This window comes from Ctenopharyngodon idella, chromosome 10, assembly GCF_019924925.1.
Source record: "Ctenopharyngodon idella isolate HZGC_01 chromosome 10, HZGC01, whole genome shotgun sequence".
Classification (NCBI taxonomy): Eukaryota; Metazoa; Chordata; class Actinopteri; order Cypriniformes; family Xenocyprididae; genus Ctenopharyngodon; species Ctenopharyngodon idella.
Genome location: NC_067229.1, coordinates 4,227,310 through 4,245,825, shown reverse-complemented (window position 1 = coordinate 4,245,825; position 18,516 = coordinate 4,227,310). Strand labels below are relative to the sequence as shown.

Here is an 18,516-nt window from a genome sequence, read left to right as displayed (position 1 = left end):
TGTTACATAAAATCATTCATGACACTGCTCGTCTGAATCAGTGTGTGACGTTGTTGTTTTGCCGTTTGTTTGCATGTGTTTTGAATCCCGGCATACACCGATCAGGCATAACATTATGAGCACTGACAGATGAAGTGAATAACACTGATTATCTCTTCATCACGGCACCTGTTAGTGGGTGGGATAGTATATTTGGCAGCAAGAGAACATTTTGTCCTCAAAGTTGATGTGTTAGAAGCAGGAAAAATGGGCAAGTGTAAGGATTTGAGCGAGTTTGACAAGGGCCAAATTGTGATGGCTAGACGACTGGGTCAGAGCATCTCCAAACCTGCAGCTCTTGTGGGGTGTTCCCGGTCTGCAGTGGTCAGTATCTATTAAAAGTGATCCAAGGAAGGAACAGTGGTGAACCGGCGACAGGGTCATGGGCTCACTGATGAACGTGGGGAGCGAAGGCTAGCCCGTGTGGTCCGATCCAACAAACGAGCCACTATAGCTCAAATTGCTCAAGAAGTTAATGCTGGTTCTGATAGAAAGGTGTCAGAATACACAGTGCATCACAGTTTGTTGCGTATGGGGCTTGCATAGCCTGCAGACCAGTCAGGGTGCCCATGCTGACCCCTGTCCACCACCGAAAGAGCCAACAGTGGGCACGTGAGCAGCAGAACTGGACCACGGAGCAATGGAAGAAGGTGGCCTGGTCTGATGAATCACGTTTTCTTTTACATCACGTGGATGGCCGCGTGCGTGTGAGTCACTATGGGGAACACATGGCACCAGGATGCACTATGGGAGGAAGGCAAGCCGGCAGAGCCACCTCGCAACTTACAGGACTTAAAGGATCTGCTGCTAACATCTTGGTGTCAGATACCACAGCACACCTTCAGGGGTCTAGTGGAGTCCATGCCTCGACGGGTCAGGGCTGTTTTGGCAGTCAAAGGTGGACCAACACAAAATTAGGAAGGTGGTCATAATGTTATGCCTGATCGGTTTATTTCTTTATTCAAAGTCTTTGTGATATGTAGGGAGGGGGGAATTCACAGCACTATTGTTTATTTTTGTTTGGCTTATTTTTCTTCTTCAGGTGCATCTGGTGTGGATACATATGAAGTTTCAGTGAAAGAAAGAGATTCAGTCATTTTTCACACTGGTGTTAAAACAAACCAACAAGAAGTTATTAAATGGTATTTTAATGACATTCGCATAGCTGAAATCACTGGAGATCTCAGTTATGGTTGTACAGATGTTCGGTGTAATGAAGGTACTGAGAGATTCAGAGACAGACTGAAGCTGGATCATCAGACTGGATCTCTGACCATCACAAACACCACAAACACAGACTCTGGACTTTATGAACTGAGGAGCATCAGCAGCAGTGACAGCACTGACAAGACCTTCAATGTTACTGTCACTGGTGAGTCGTTAATGAATGTTTAAATCCAGTTTATATGTTTAAAGTATGTGTTTCTTGACTTTTTTTAGAGTGATATTTAGAGTTATTGTCTTTACTTGTACATTAATTCACATAGGCTACAGTATACAGATAATCTTTACAAACTCTTCCAAGTTCAGTTTGTAACCAAGGGTCTTTGACTGGGGGGTCTGCCAATTAATGTCTGATCACAAATAATTTTTTGTTTCTTGATCTCTTGAAGGCAGTGTCCAATCATAGGTTTTTAAGTTAGGATCCAGTCACCGCTCAAAAACGAGTTTTTGTTCAGTGCTGCTGACTTCCGCTGCTCGTGCGAATCCTCTCATTATAACACAATGAGGTTTGTTGCGAATTGAGATGAATTATGGATTTTTAGTGATTGTAAAGACACCAGCTTTCACTTAATTTTGAGGCTATATATAATCCATTGAGTAAAAGTTTTGTTTTTCATGTTGATAAGGCTGGCCAAACACTTGAAAATTTTAAAGGGTTAGTTCACTCAAAAGTGAAAATTCTGTCATTAATTACTCACCCTCATGTTGTTCCACACCCGTAAGACCTTCGTTCATCTTCTGAACACAAATTAAGATATTTTTGATGGAATCCGATGGCTCAGTGAGGCCTGCATTGCCAGCAAGATCATTTTCTTTTTCAATGCCCAGAAAGCTATTAAAGACGTATTTAAAACAGTTCATGTGACTACAGTGGTTCAACCTTAATGTTATGAAGCGACGAGAATACTTTTTGTGCACCATAAAAAACAAAATAGCGACTTTATTCAACAATATCTAGTGTTGGGCGATTTCAAAACACTGCTTCATGAAGCTTTGAAGCTTTACGAATCTTTTGTTTCGAATCAGAGGTTTGGAGTAAATAATGTTGTTGAGCCGTTGCTTACACATTACATCTAGAAAACCCTGACTAATTTCAGATTCTGTGATTTGATTCTTAATTGTCTGTCTCACAGTCAAATTAAAATGTGAAGTTTTAATAAACTTTAAACTAAAGTTCAGGTAAATGTTTCATTGCTTATCTAAATAGGAAAATTAAAAAAACATCACTCTGTAAATCCATTAAAATAATTCACAACAATGTGAACAACAAATAAATTGTGATTTTCATCGCAACATGTATGTTTGTTATGATGCGTAAATTTCAATTTTAACAAAGAAAAGTATTATACAGACAATAATACATGTGCACGATCAGTAACATGCTGAAAAATGTTGAAGACCCCTGTTGTTCTGTTCATCTTGCAGTTTTGTCGTCTGCCGCTTTAAATGCTTGAACTCTTTAAAGCAGGATGGTTTCTGATTGGCTGTCATTGTTTTTTAATTGTTCTTTAGCTGTGAATCCAGCGATTATCATTCCTCTGTGTTGTTATCGTTAACGATGTCAGCTCTTCTCTTATTCATATTTAAAAGTGATTTTTAAGTATATCTTTATAGTTATCCTTGGTGTAAATGGCTGTTAGTTTTAACAGTTTTATTCATCAGAAAATGCAGTTAAACTCAGAAGGAGCGGCCAATCATGCGATCTCTGATCAGCTTCTATTATTGTCTGTCTAAATGAGGATTGAATGTAAAATAAGTATGTAAAATGTTTATAAGCACAAATCATTCATAACGGTTTCTTTTCAGATCAAAAGTCAAGATCTGAAAAGATCTTTACAGTTCTTGTGTAGTTTATTATTTTCAGCACACAGATCTTCCAGCAGCTGTTGGTTTGTGTTTCAGGTGTTTCTGCTGCTGAACGAGATGAAATCAAAAGCATGTCAGTAAAGGAGGGAGAATCTGTCACTTTGGATCCTGATGATGCAAAAACAACAAGCGATGTGATTTCATGGTTTTTTAATGGCACTTGCATAGCTAAAATCACAGAAGATCCAAATAAAATCTGTTCAGATGTTCAGTCTAATCAAAGTAATGAGAGATTCAGAGACAGACTGACGGTAAATCAAAATGGATCTCTGACCATGATGAACAGCAGAATCACAGACTCTGGACTTTATAAACTACAAATCAACAGCAGCAGGAACAGCTTCAGCATCAGCAGAATGAAGATCTTCAGTGTTTCTGTCATTGGTGAGTATCATTCAGTCATTCAATGCATTTTCATTTAAAGAATTTTAAGTAATAATGACTGTCTGTTTTCAGCTGTTCCAGATTCAGATCTGTCTCCAGGTGTTGTAGCAGGAATAAGTGTTGCTGTTATTTCTGTTCTGCTGGTTGTAGCTGTAACTGTTGCTGTGGTTTACTATCGCCGCAGGATCCATACAGCAGTACCACAGGATGTAAGTATTACAGATCATTTAACAAGATACATGAGATTTACTGTGCACACAAAACCTTTAAAAGAACAGTGGTATGAATACATTTTCTATTACTAAATAATTAACATTCTTGGTGTATAGCATACATTTAAACTGTGAATAGTCTTTTATTCTTTTTGTCTTTTATTTTTAACACTACAGAGGCAGATATTCACCAATGAGGCAGAATCAAAACAATCAAAACACAAATAACTCCCTAATAAACATGCACATATATATATATATATATATTTTTTTTTTTCAGAAAGCAAGTGTCTTAATAGAAAACACCAGTACATCAGTAATTATTTTAGATGTGATACTGAAATCACAATACTTGAAGTTTATATTACTGTAGCACAAAAGATGACAGTTTGATGCAGTTTAAGACACTGTGTTAAATATTTAGGGAAAGAAATCCAATGTACAAAACAACAGGAAAAAGACAATTCCAACTGAAACTCTAACTTAAATGTCAATATTCCTCCTCATACCTTTACCCTTTGTCAAACCATTTTCTTACAGGAGAAAAAAGATAATAACTCGCCTGATCTGAAAGACATTCCTTTGGAGGAAGTGGACACATCCTTGAATCAGACTCAGGCCAACAAAACAATATAACATTTATCATTTTGATAACATAACTGAAAGGGAAACTGAAGAGTATTAGGAAATGGTGGAGAGAAGAGGATCAGCTGAAAGTCTCTTCAGAGAAATTGTCACGAGTCCAAGATTTCAGTGATCAGCACCAATACCAATCAAATTACACCTATTACAAACCAATTTACATATGAAATCAGAAACTGATTTAAATGATAAATAAAAATATTTAGGGCCAGATTCACTAACAGCTTGTACCAGTTCGAACCCTCATTTGATGTTAAAAAATACTTCCAGGATTTACTAAAAAAGACAAAGTAAAAAAACAAAACAAATTGTGCTGAAAAAGCATGGTCAGTTATTTTTGTGATTGACCTTATTGCATATGCATTTGTAGGAGTTTCCCTTTCAGATGCTAAATTTATGGGAGAGTATTTAATTGAATCACGCAACACCATTTACTAAGGTTTGTGCTCGTCAGTTTACTGGTATTTGCACCATTATTTAACGCCCCAAAAAAAGCATGTCTTAAAGCAGAAGCTAATTTGTGCTGCTCTTGGTGGATTTGTGTTGGTCATTATGAAAATGCTTTTTTCCCCCTTCGTGCATTGTCTGTAAATCACCCACAGAACTTTACACTCCCATCCACAGCGCTTTTATGGGATTACAGCGCTCTCACGCTCATTTGTTCTGTTGGTCCTTAGTCTTAAACAGTATACGAGCAATAAAGAAAGAAACAAAACAACATGTTACCAGCAGTAGATCAGCGAGTGCTTGATGTCGTTGAGTGTGTAAAGGTTTATTAAAGCAGCTGAAGGGGTCCAGACAAAACAGTGTCATTTGCACTATAATCTGGTTTGACATATCAGTTATTTTGACCCGTCCGTTTACATCCTCTTATGATAGTAAAGTTAACTGATAGAACTGACTGCTTTTCCATAATTTCCTCAACAAGACAGGCATTATGACCAACCTCAACACAAGGACAGTCTGCTCTACTGATGCTGTAGGTGGCTTTTCCTGGTATTTTTTTTTTTTTTACTGTTACTGGAAAAGTTTGTTATCAATATGTTGCTAATGTTTATAGTTTAGACACTAACCCTTAGTCATCAACCTTCATCAGAAAACACTTTCCACCAGCCATTCTGGAACCAAAACCAGCCTTAATAAAACACTTTGCTGAGTGTATTTTTTATGCATGTAACTGGACGCATATGTGATACTGGCTGTGTTACTCTGGTGTTAAACTTAAAAAATACTTGATAGAGGAATGTTACAGAAAAGGTAATTAAATTTTAGTAAGCCTTCATTCATTTGTTAAATATATCTTTATCTTCATAGATGAAATGTGCAAAAATGAGTCACAGTGAAATCAAAATGTTCTGTTTTCTTCCCTGAAGTTGAGAAGTAATCATCTGTGTCATTTAATGAAGTGCTGATTAGTTAATTTTATTGGTTTCCATGTGAGGAGATGAAAATCTGTCGTGTCTTTTTTCTTCCATCTTGTGTCTCTTTCAGATCTGTAGTTGTGTTCAGCTGTGATTGTATTTTGTTGATGTGTTTGTCAAATATTATCACTGTTTGATGGAGACGATTGCCTTCACTTAATTACTCTGCTCAGCCATTCTAGCCTTCAGCTTGTTCCTTGTTCCAATTTTTGGATCTGTATTTCATCTGGTGCTCATTGTAAATATGTAAATGGCCTTAATAGAGATGTGTCATGGAAGTTTATTTATGTCAGGTTAAAGTTAGTTAAGTTATTTAAGTGTCAAAACAAATATAGCTAAAAGCCTGTAGTAAAGTTTTTTTTTTTTTTTTTTTTTTTAACAAAAAACAATAAGTGGACATGAATGTAATAATTGTCCTAACGCAGGACAAATGTTGTTTTTTTTTGTACAGTTTTTTTTTTTCTTTTTAAATACATTTTCTTTTCTGTATTCCAAAGCTTTACATCAGCTGAGAGAAAAAGTGCCTCGAAGTAAAACCCACATCAACACCATCTGCCTTTCAGAAAAACAAAGGAAATTAACTTGAGAAATCTTTGTATGTTTATATGATAAATGTTATTAAAAACACGTGATTCATAACGGCTGGAATCTCTGTCCCTCTAAAATATTTTTGTGTGTGTTATCAGAAATAGGGTAAGTAAATTAATATTGAGTCATTGAGTTATAAATGATTCCAACACTGATGCACTACTTTCATTAGCAACTATATTATGGTTTTATGTCCTTTGACATGTTATGTGATGATCGTTGGGCAGCTGTGTTTGTTTATGCTGTCTGTGCGGTCTCCATCTCTATTGTTTTATGCTGCTCTGACAGGTGCTGATTACATTCACCTGCATGCCATTGTTATCAACTAGCACTCCATCCATTTACTCCTGCAGGAAACCCAACAATAAAAGCAATGAAAGAAACACGACAAGCAGAGACCTGGAGGTTTTTCTGTAATTACTGGACATGGATGCTTGCCTTTTACTAACACTAATGTTTCTATAAGCTAACATGAGTCACGATTTGATTTGAGCAGTTGTGTCTATGTTCTGAAATGTGATGCATTAAATTTTCACCTTTTTATTCTTGGAAACGAGAATTTAATGATCATACAACTTCAGCTTTCCCAGAACACACAATGACATCAGTAAACAGTGGTGGTACAAACTAGAACCTGTCCTGGAGGACCCCCAGCACTGCACATTTTGGATGTCTCTCTCATCTATCACACCTGATTCAACTCATCAGCTCATTAGTAGAGACTGCAAGACCTGCTGAAGTAGGTGTGTCAGATAAGGGTGACATACAAAATGTGCAGTGTTGTGGTCCTTCAGGACAGGTTTGGGAACCACTGAACTACAGCAGCATTCAAAGGTCTAATCTGTAATTTGTACAGTATGCTTACTGTAGGCTACTACTACACTATACTAGTGTCTGCATACTGTTTTATGCACCTGTCTTCAGCCTAAAAAATGTATCCTGCAAAAAGCAGCAGTTTGTTATCAGAAATCATCACAAAAAAAAAATCACACTCTTTGAAAAAGATCCCACATTAGATTATGATTTTTAGTAGAAACTGCTTTGGCATCTGCTGCTTGTTTAAGTGGGGATATGACTCCCACTAGTGGCCAAATGATTATACGGTTTCACTTGGAGATGTTGGAGGTTAAAGGGCTAGTTCACCCTCATGTCGTTCTACACCCGTAAGACCTTCATTCATCTTCGAAACACAAATTAAGATATTTTGATTAAATCCGATGGCTCATGAGGCCTGCATGGCCAGTAATGACATTTCATCTCAAGATCCAGAAAGCTACTAAAAACATGTTTGAAACAGTTCATGTGAGTACAGTGGTTCAATATTAGTATTATAAAGCGACGAGAATACTTTTTGTGCCACCAAAAAACAAAACAAAACCGTGGTGGTCAAACGATGAATAGCATATGTGTCCTGCTCATGGAAGTAGCTATTTATCAGTGTGCCAACAAGAAAGTTTCAGTCCTGTGTTCCAGACATGATTGATTCCTCATCCAGAATCCCCGTGTGTTGTTGAGGTGTGCTGTCATTACGATGAATCAGGTGAAAAACACCAACAACAACAACAAAAGTGGCTTGTATTGTTTGTTGAATTAACACTTATTCATCCCATCATTCCGTGTACTCGTCATCATGAAGTGGCGGGAACTGGAGCAGGAGCGAAATATGTCCTCATAAGTTTGTGTCTGGACTTTACCACTATCAAGGGAACTTTAGGTGAGATATTCTGATTATGTTCTTGAGCTCACACTATAAACTTATTTGTTTTATCTTTAGCATAACAGTATATCACTAAAAAGTTTGTTAGTAGCGTTGTTTAGTTGGTTTCACCTCAAAACTGGTGAAAACACAATAAATGATCAACAACCATATACCTAAATCATAAATTGAAAATCATACATTGCATTTATTCTTAAAATCACCCAGACAATGCCAGAAAAACCGGATGTGAATTTTATAGGGAAAAAGGTGTTCATAGAAAGAGCTGGAAATAATGCTGAAACACTTTTCAGAAAAAAATCGTACTCCGTCATTTGAACAAAACCTTTTCAACTCTATAGGTAAAATGTACCCTTTAGCAAGGTGATTTGAGGCAGTTAGGTGTTTTTAAAGTAAGGGAATGAACAGCAGTGTTTCCAACTACACTCTTATAAAGGATGTGTTAAAACTGACTCAAACTGTGTTAAATTCTTACACATAATGGGTGAGTTTAGGAACAACACTTGTTGTGTTCATTCTGACACATTCATTGAGTCAATGATTTTAACACAGTGAATGTGTCAGGAAGGTTAACCAGAGGTGTAGCCAAGACCAGACCCTCCAAGACCAAGACCATTCAAGAGGGAAGTTAATGAGATAATTCATTAATTCATAAAGTCATTAATTAAGCACTAGTGATGAACACCTGCTGTTAACAGGCAGAATCATTGAAGGAAAGAGGAAAACAACCAACAAAAAATAAAACACCTGTGCTACTTCTGAACATGAAGATCAAATTTGCAATGGGCTCTTTGTCAAGTCCAGTCAAAAAAAGTCTTACACATCAATGCTTGTGTTTTGGGACAACACTTGTGTTAATTTTGACACATTCACTGTGTCAAACACCGACATTAAGAATGTGTCAAAAAGCATTTGTTAAAAAAACGACTCAAATTGCCTAAATTCTTACACATCAGTGTGTGAGTTTAGGGACAACACTTGTTGTGTTAATTTTGACACATTCATTGTGTGATGATTTTAACACAGTAAATGTGTCAGGAAGGTGATTTGTTAACAAGCAGAATCACCAAAGGAGAAAATCACAATTTTAAAGTCGCCATCATGGAGATCAGTATTTGATTTAGTTGAGCTCTTGACCCTTGACTTTTTAATATTAGATTTTGTTTGGGCTGTTGTAATTTTAATTATAACAACCAGACAAACAAAGAGAAAAGATGATCAGGGGGTGTTGGTTATGTTTTCACATAATCATTAATTGACCTGAATCACTGAGTTAGATTTACATTATTGATTACAGCAGCACTGTGATTCTACAGCAGAAGATCAGCTTTTTCAATATAATCCAAACAATTTCTTAAAAGTTGTTCTGATAAAATAAAAAAAATCATTTTCATTTAGAGACACAGACATCAAGAATCAGCCTGTGAATCTCAACAGTGGTGAGAATAATAAAACATGTTGCAGTGCATTCTGGGTTCCACCAATCAAAATTCATCCATGGCTCCCATTGAGCATTGCTGTATGAATAAATTATGAGCTGAATTGTCTTAGTAATTTCCTTTATTCTCACGATTTTATTTTTTGCTGTTGTTATGTGACTTTTTAGTAGCTTGTTTTCTAATGTTTAGAGTTGATCTGTTTATCAGAATAAGTTGCTTGTCACCCTTGTTGAGATTCACAGGCTGATTCTTGATATCTGTGTGTGCCTAAAAGAAAGATTTTTTTTTTTGTTTGGATCAGAACAACTTGAGAAGCTGTTAGAATCACAGTGCTGCTGTAAACAATAATGTACAAACCCGATTCCAAAAAAGTTGGGACACTGTACAAATTGTGAATAAAAAAGGAATGCAATAATTTACAGATCTCGTAAACTTATATTTTATTCACAATAGAATATAGATAACATATCAAATGTTGAAAGTGAGACATTTTGAAATGTCATGCCAAATATTGGCTCATTTTGGATTTCATGAGAGCTACACATTCCAAAAAAGTTTTCTCTGGGCCAAGGCTCATTTAAAATGGACTGTGGCAAAGTGGAAAACTGTTCTGTGGTCAGACGAATCAAAATTTGAAGTTCTTTTTGGAAAACTGGGACGCCATGTCATCCGGACTAAAGAGGACAAGGACAACCCAAGTTGTTATCAGCGCTCAGTTCAGAAGCCTGCATCTCTGATGGTATGGGGTTGCATGAGTGCGTGTGGCATGGGCAGCTTACACATCTGGAAAGGCACCATCAATGCTGAAAGGTATATCCTAGTTCTGGAACAACATATGCTCCCATCCAGACGTCGTCTCTTTCAGGGAAGACCTTGCATTTTCCAACATGACAATGCCAGACCACATACTGCATCAATTACAACATCATGGCTGCGTAGAAGAAGGATCTGGGTACTGAAATGGCCAGCCTGCAGTCCAGATCTTTCACCCATAGAAAACATTTGGCGCATCACAAAGAGGAAGATGCGACAAAGAAGACCTAAGACAGTCGAGCAACTAGAAGCCTGTATTAGACAAGAATGGGACAACATTCCTATTCCTAAACTTGAGCAACTTGTCTCCTCAGTCCCCAGACGTTTGCAGACTGTTATAAAAAGAAAAGGGGATGCCACACAGTGGTAAACATGGCCTTGTCCCAACTTTTTTGAGATGTGTTGATGCCATGAAATTTAAAATCAACTTATTTTTCCCTTAAAATTATACATTTTCTCAGTTTAAACATTTGATATGTCATCTATGTTGTATTCTGAATAAAACATTGAAATTTGAAACTTCCGCATCATTGCATTCCTTTTTTATTCACAATTTGTACAGTGTCCCAACTTTTTTGGAATCGGGTTTGTAGTTGTAGTCCAAACCTGTCATTTTTGTAGGCATTAAACTGCCATAACTTTAAAAGACAGTATCTCCGTTTGCATTGAACTTTCAGCACTGTAACTTTGCAGATACTGTTTATGCTCAAGCAGCAACATTACACACTAACTAAAGTTAAAAAAGTGAAATCGCAATGAACCACCGCTTTAACACTATACTTTTCCTGTCAGAGGGAAAGGATCGTTTTCCCCCACGCCGATGCCACGCCCCCAGCTATGATACAACACCGACCAAGTTTGGTTATGAAGTCTATAGACAGGTGTAAATATTAAAGAATACAACTTAGACCTTTAACTAAAGGCAACTGTTTAAATCAGTCCTTAAAATTATTTAATTAATATACTTAAATGGTGGAGTGTCCTGGTCCTGATTCCTGGTTATGATAGGCTACTAGATGATGTTCTAGTAGGCTAAACATAAGGCTTGTGGTATGCATACTGTACTGCTACACTAGTATAAGCTACTACTATCATCCATTGTGTACATCTAGGGACACACCACACCAACATCACAGAACTAGCACTGATAAAAGCGGACAGTGTTGTGCCTTGCGTCGCCTGTGTCGGGGCAAAAAAACTGCACGTAAACACACCGAGAGAACTACAGCCGACTGTCAGCCAGCACGCGTGTTCTGCCCCTGCGCGCAAGGCCTGGGACACACTAGACGATTTTCTAATCTTAACCGAATTTAAAACTGTGGGAGACATGTTTGATATTTACGATTTGAGATTTGAGGGATGTTCCGTCTTGATCGGGAGCAGTTAAATAATCGTAATGACACACCACACAATAGAAGATTTTTTGGACAAAAAATCGCTTGCGACAAGCCTCGCATCGGGCCTCATATTCCACTCGGCTCACATTAAAGGTGTCATAGAAAATCCATTTCACAAGATGTGACAGTGGCGTGCACAGGGGGCGCGCCCCTTTGATCGCGAAAGCGAAAGTGCCCTTTGCGGTCGCATTGCAGTGCCCCCGCATTCCCATCTCCACCCCCCCAATTCTGTCATCATTTACTCACCCTCAAGTTGTTCCAAACTTGTATATATTTCTTTATTATATATCTTTGTTGTACACAAAGGAAGATATTTAGAAGAATGTTTGTAACCAAGCAGATCTCGCTCCTTATTGACTACCAATGTATTTTTTTCATACTATGGTAGTCAATGGGGGTCGAGATCTGCTTGGTTACAAACATTTTTCCAAATATCTTCCTTTGTGTACAGCAGAAAAAAAAGAAATGTATACAGGTCAATTGTTATTTGAATTTATAAAGCTTTAACTATGGATATTTTTCTTACAAAAATGCATTGCTTCACTTCAGAAGGCCTTTATTAATTTTTTTTTTTTGCTTCAAAATGTGAAGAGTCAAACTGAAAGTGGCTGCGGTCAGTTTTCTACAGAGATGTGGTTTGTTCTCTTGGGTCTGCAAACATTTTGTAGGTGAGAGTGGGCATTCAGTGCGTGTTCAGTTTGTAGATGCACAGTTTCTTCCTGTTCTGCTACTATGAGCAGATTTTTAAAGAGATAGTTCACACAAAAAATAAAATTCTGTCTTTACTCACCCTTCAAATTATCTTCTTTTGTGTTCAACAGAACAAACAAACTCATACAGATTTGGAACAACATGAAAATGTTGGTAGCAAAACAGTTGTTGACATTGACTTCCATTGTAGGAAAAAAAAAAAAAAAAAAACTCTGGAAGTGAATGGCTACCATCAACTGTATGGTTACCCACATTCTTCAAAATATCTTCTTTTATGTTCAGTAACTCAGAACAAGAAACTCCTACAGGTTTGGAACAACATAAGCCTGAGTAAAATTTTAATTTTTGGGTGAACTATCCCTTTAAGACTCTTTAATCTACTGAACAAAACAAGATGAGAAACTGTTTGACACCGAGGGAGAGAAACAATAACAAAACTATCATATTTAACTGTCTAAAAGTTAAGAATGTTTTCACTCTGATAAAAGTGTAAATCAGTAAAGTTCTTTTTGTTTGTTTGCGTGTGTTATATTATGAATCCAGTCATATTTCTCTACCTACCATCTTTAGGATATGCAGAAAGACTTTTTCACAGATCTTCACAGTTTTTCATTTTTTCACACTCTCCAAAAATAATTTATAATTATTTTTTTAATTCCTTCTAGTTTTGTCAGTGTTCAGACAGAAAGAATGTGAGAAACGAAGCTTTTCAAAGCTTTGAATCAATTGCTTCGCAAAGTGATTCACTGGTTCGAATCGCCACACGCTGGTGACTCCTGCTGGTCAGAAAAGTGTAAAAGCAGCGAAAACTCAGTTCAAACATGCATAAAAACAGCTTTTACAAACACATTAGAAATGTTTTATTGAAGGCCTTGGCAATTAATAAGTCATTTAGTACCATTAAATATGAAGTGTCTTGATAATATGTGATAGACCTATTTTATTAGGTTAAATTTCCGGGCTTGTTTGTTTTATGAAGAGCTAATCAGTCCAATAAGAGACTTTTAACTACAGTTGTTATTAAATGCGTACAAATGTATAAAAACTGATCCGAGAAGGTAAAAATCATACACTCTAGTACGTGGGTTCACAGCCAGCAAGCGGCAACCTCCCCCAGTTTCTCATGAAGCCAATACGGAAGTGACTTAAACTGCAATTCATTGACTGGCCGCTAGGGACAGGCTCCAAAAGAGAGCAGAATCTCATTGAGTCCCATGTTAAAACGACCAAATTTACAGCAGGAAAAAACATGTTTACAGCTTGGTACAAATTGTGGTTTTGGTCTATACTGCTAATTTTGCCCTTCATGACAACTCTGAGGGGAGTGAATTTTTTTATAACTCATCCGTTTAAATTATATTAAGCCTTAAAGTTCTGCATAATTAAGGGCGTGGTCACTTGAGTGACAGGTAGATTGCCGCTGCTGTCTGTCACTTTACTTCAGCTAATTCCAGCCGCTAAATTTTTGGCATCTCAGCCGTATTTGTGCTTTTTTCTGGATTATTTTATACAGTTATAAAATAATATGGCTTGCTGCGTTAATGGTCGAGACTCGAGAGAGATGTGCGTCTGTCAAATGTGCAGGCATGCTGAAGATAAACAGAACACACGTTGTTGGATCGTCTTGACATTGGCTAAAAGTTTTGTTTGTGAGATTTACAATGACAATGGCGGGAGGATAATATATCAATATTTCATGAATTTAACGCTTTTGTGGACAAAAAGTAGGCCTACTGTTTTTTGTTTTGCAATGGACACTCATGGACATTTTACCCAATTAAGTGCCACGGATTGGATTCATTTCGCGATCGCTATTTCATTATAAAGGTATGTAATTTGGGGTTATAAAATGGGTATATAAAGTCCCGTTTGATTTTTCGTGTTGTTATTTGCACACCCGACTCAAATTAATTACTGGTGTTGGAGCAGATCTTAAAGACACCGTAGATTGACAATGCACCTTTAGAACTTTCTAATAAACTTGTTATCTTTATTAATATTTGAGATATTATCTAAGATAGATAGATAGCTCTTTCTGCTAACATGATCACGTCGCGGCCAGCGTGGTTTCAGCAACCAGTTACCTTGGTTCCAACCACATCCTGCCTCTTTGCCCATTTTCAGTTATCCGGCAGTGACGTGCGGTGACGCGCAGCTAAGATGGCAGCGGCCTCATTTTCGCTTCAAAAATGCTCTTCAGAAATCTACGGGTGACCTCACGGACACTACGTCCATATTTTTTTACAGTCTATGGTTCACAGTGATTATCGCCCCCTAGCGGCGCACCATTGGAATTTCTGGACAGTACTGAAATCACGTGACTGTGGCAGTTTGATACACGCTCTGAATCGCCTGTTCGAAACGAATGATTTGCAAAAGTGTCGAAGCTCCATGTTTCGAAAGCACCCATTACTAATTCCTTATATTGGTTCTTCAGTTTTTCCTCCGTGAGAACTGCAGCATCTATTTATAGCGCACTCTGTCGGTAAAATTAGAGCTATTATTAGAGAGATGTGACTTTCTGCTTTGGACACTAGAGGGCGATGATGTGCTTATGCTGATTTTGCCAAAATACCTAGCAGAACATGTGAGATACTGTGAACAACTGTGCATTGATATTCAGTTTTCTCTTTAAACAGGAAGGGTGGGATCAATATTTAATTAAGTTAGTAAATTTCCATGCGTGTTAAGATACAAATAAAACATTTAGTTGAGTTTCTGGGTGCTTTGCCACTTGTGAATCACTCAATTAAATTAATACAGAGCAACACAATTTCAGATACAACAATATCAACTTATGAGAGCTGCAAAAGAAAAGAAAAAAACATTAGATTAAAGAGAGAAAAACATCCTGGCAGAGATGTTGTATTTGATCAGCGTTGGGTTTTGATATTTCCATACACGGGTTCCTTTGATTTCTGCAAGGAAAAATATACAGTCAATCAAAAGCAACAGTTTAAAACATTTTTAAAATTATAATAACAGAATTTAGGTTCAGATTCACTCAGAGTGAATATGCATGCTTTACAAGACCTTATTAAAGTTTCTGTAAACGAATTTATTTGATAAGTCGAAGTTTTAAAGATTTGAACATTTTAATTGATTGTAGCTTATGTATTATTTAATGATCACTGTCGTCTAGTTGATGTATATATTTTTATCTGGAGGATAGCCTGTATATTTTCTAGTAGGCGTTCCTTCCACTGTATTGTACTGATCATTTGCATTAGGCTGATCACGTTGCATTGTCAACGGTCACTGTCCCATATCGGCGAAAGTCATCGGCTTATTCAAATGAATGATAATCACTTTCTTGCTGACAATCAGCCACTTGTAGCTAGTGTAGCTAGAACTCATTCATCTACAAAAATCTTTTTCGTATTAAAAAAAAACAAACAATGGGGACCAGAAGCTGTCTAGTTATCAACATTCTTCAAAATATCTTCTTTTGTGTTCTTCAGAAGAAAGAAACTTTTTCTGAGATTTTGAAGCCCAAAAAAGTGGATCTATTCATCATAAAAGTATAAAGGCCTTTGGAAGCAAATTGATGGGTTTTAAATATCCATATTTAAAACATTATAAACTATCGAAATCCTCTAACATTTTAGACTTCTAGTTTGTGAGTGGTGTTTTGTTTTGCTCTATCCTCTGCTCTTCCACATTCGTCAATACATCATGCGTCAGGTCAGAGGTCACTCTTCCGCCATAACTCAACTCAAGCTGTTGCCAGAAACCAGTTATTATAATTTTTAAAGTATTAAATATAGCAATGTTTCTTACAAAAACCAAATCGCTTCACTTCAGAAGGCCTTTTTTAACCCCCTGGAGCCGTGTGGATTACTTTTATGATGGATGGATGCACTTTATTGGCTTCAAAATCTCAAGTCCCATTCACTACTATTATAAAGCTTGGTAGAGCCAGGATATTTTTTTTTTATATTCTGATTGTGTTTGTCTGAATGAAGATAATCATATTATACAGGATGGCTTGAGGGTGAGTATTCTTAAAAGGTTAGTTCACCAAAAAATAAAATTTCTGTCATTAATTACTCACCCTCATGTCGTTCCACACCTGTAAGACCTTCGTTCATCTTCGGAACACAAATTAAGGTATTTTTGATGAAATCCGAGAGGTACATGACTCATCCATTGACAGCAATATAATCAATACTTTCAACTTTTTTTTTTTCCATACTTTTTATTACATTAATAATTATGATTTAGTTTTATTATTAGGATTTTTGCTCTGGTTTTAATACAATTCACCAAAAAAACTTTTACACGATTAGTAACCACTGTAAAAGCAGTTCAAAACAATATGCCTATTATAACATTAGTATGACTTTACAAAAGCACATTACATTACAAAAATAAAACAACACAAATATAAGAAGATAAATATAAAACAGCATTTAACAATTTTTTTTAACATTATTGAATTTAATGTTTTAATTTTCACAAGCTGTTTTTAGCTACTGTATACAGAAATTACAACTGTTTTAACTTTTAACTATTTTTAACTATTATTTTGCATTTTAGACTCATTTTAAGCACAAAGTACGTGTATTATTTTATTTTATTTTTTATTTATTCATATCTGAGTGTACCTTCACCACGTAGTTAAGACGTGTGTGTGGAAATTGCCTCGTGACTGCGGAACTTTTGTGGACGTTTAAAATAGTGCAAAACAATCTCGCACCCTGTTATAACACATACCAACAGTATTACTTTAATTTAACATGAATAGTTAGTATGTTACTACCTTGAAACCGATAACGATGTTTATTTTGATATTTGACGATAATGTTCTGGTCCAGATCCAGATTCCGTTCCTCATGAAGCAGCGGCGCGCGCGCGACCAAGTGTAGCTGCACAGCCCCCTCTGTTGGTGAATATGATCACTACACAATTTCTCCAGCAGGCTGCTGTATACTCGTCGGGCTTTTTGCAATGTAGCCTATATGCGGGTTGTTTTGAACGAGCTATAAAACGGGGACATTTCCAGGGACAGCGCACCAAAAACCGGAACTGTCCCCGGAAAACGGGGACGTCTGGTCACCCTAGATTATGATCAACTCGGTTCAACTAATGGACGTCTTTGATTACTTTGTAGGCGTTTTTTATTATTATTTACTTATCGGACTTTTGCCCTTTCAGGTAACGAAATCTCAATACGAAAATGTAGTAAGAATGTATAACCAAAGCCACTGGAAGGCAAGCCTGCAACCTTTAGCCAAAAAAGAGTAACGGCTAATGCTAACGCTACGCCCCCGGCGGTACACAGGAAAGGAGACCAGAGGCTGTTTTCTGAATGGATGTCAATGGATGAGAGGCTTCACTATGCTGATTAAACAGCTTTTGTGGGGAAATAGCTAATCATTTAATTAATCAACAGCCTGTTTGTTAATCTTCAGCATGTTTTACACGAAACAATACTTTATTTGGGAACTATATGTAGATTTTAGCTTGATAAAAATGTATTTTTTCAAGAGAAGGCAGACTAGGGAATGTTGCAACTGATGTCACTGCCATTACACGATAGGCTGAGAGGTGAGCACGTGATTAAGTTAGCCATTACGCTTTCTCCAATGGTAAGAGATACAGACCCTCCTATCTCCCTATTAGGGATGGGCGATACCACTTTTTTTTTTTCGATACAATACCGATACTTTCAAGGCCGATATCGTACCGATACGATACCTCTAATTTGAACTTATAGATTTTAAAATTTCTTAAATTATTGAATTACTAAGAGTAAAATGGGTAATGATACCCACTTAACATTATGTTTGAAAGGTATTTTAACATTCAATATGCCTTAATTGCAACTTATTCGATTATATTTTGGTTTACACATGGTTAAAATGTTTACTTGTAGTGGTAACCATGGAAATCTACAAATACTATAGGCCTACCTGAACTAAGGTCACTGTTGTAATGGTTAATTTTCATAGGGGACTGCCAGTGACAGGCTGTTGCACCCATAAAATGCAACCTTTTTATTCTGACAGTGTGTTAACATTAGTTACAGAATAGAACATCAATATGAACTTTTAACGTTCA

General features: G+C 36.8%; 3 protein-coding genes across 3 annotated transcripts in view; 2 read left to right on the top strand and 1 right to left on the bottom strand.

Moving 5' to 3' along the window:
- Nucleotides 1-6,162, top strand: part of LOC127520214 (uncharacterized) — a 253,678-nt gene extending 247,516 nt beyond the window's left edge. Inside the window, exons 8-9 of the mRNA XM_051908157.1 lie at nucleotides 3,613-3,722; nucleotides 4,266-6,162. Of these exons, the coding sequence (XP_051764117.1) occupies nucleotides 3,613-3,722; nucleotides 4,266-4,361 (206 nt within the window). The 3' untranslated portion in view covers nucleotides 4,362-6,162. The remainder of the gene's footprint in view (nucleotides 1-3,612; nucleotides 3,723-4,265) is intronic.
- LOC127519828 (SLAM family member 9-like) overlaps nucleotides 1-18,516 on the bottom strand; it is a 125,983-nt gene that overhangs the window by 73,414 nt on the left and 34,053 nt on the right. The gene's annotated exons all lie outside the window — the stretch shown is intronic.
- Nucleotides 1-18,516, top strand: part of LOC127519777 (carcinoembryonic antigen-related cell adhesion molecule 1-like) — a 220,092-nt gene that overhangs the window by 178,336 nt on the left and 23,240 nt on the right. The window lies entirely within an intron of this gene.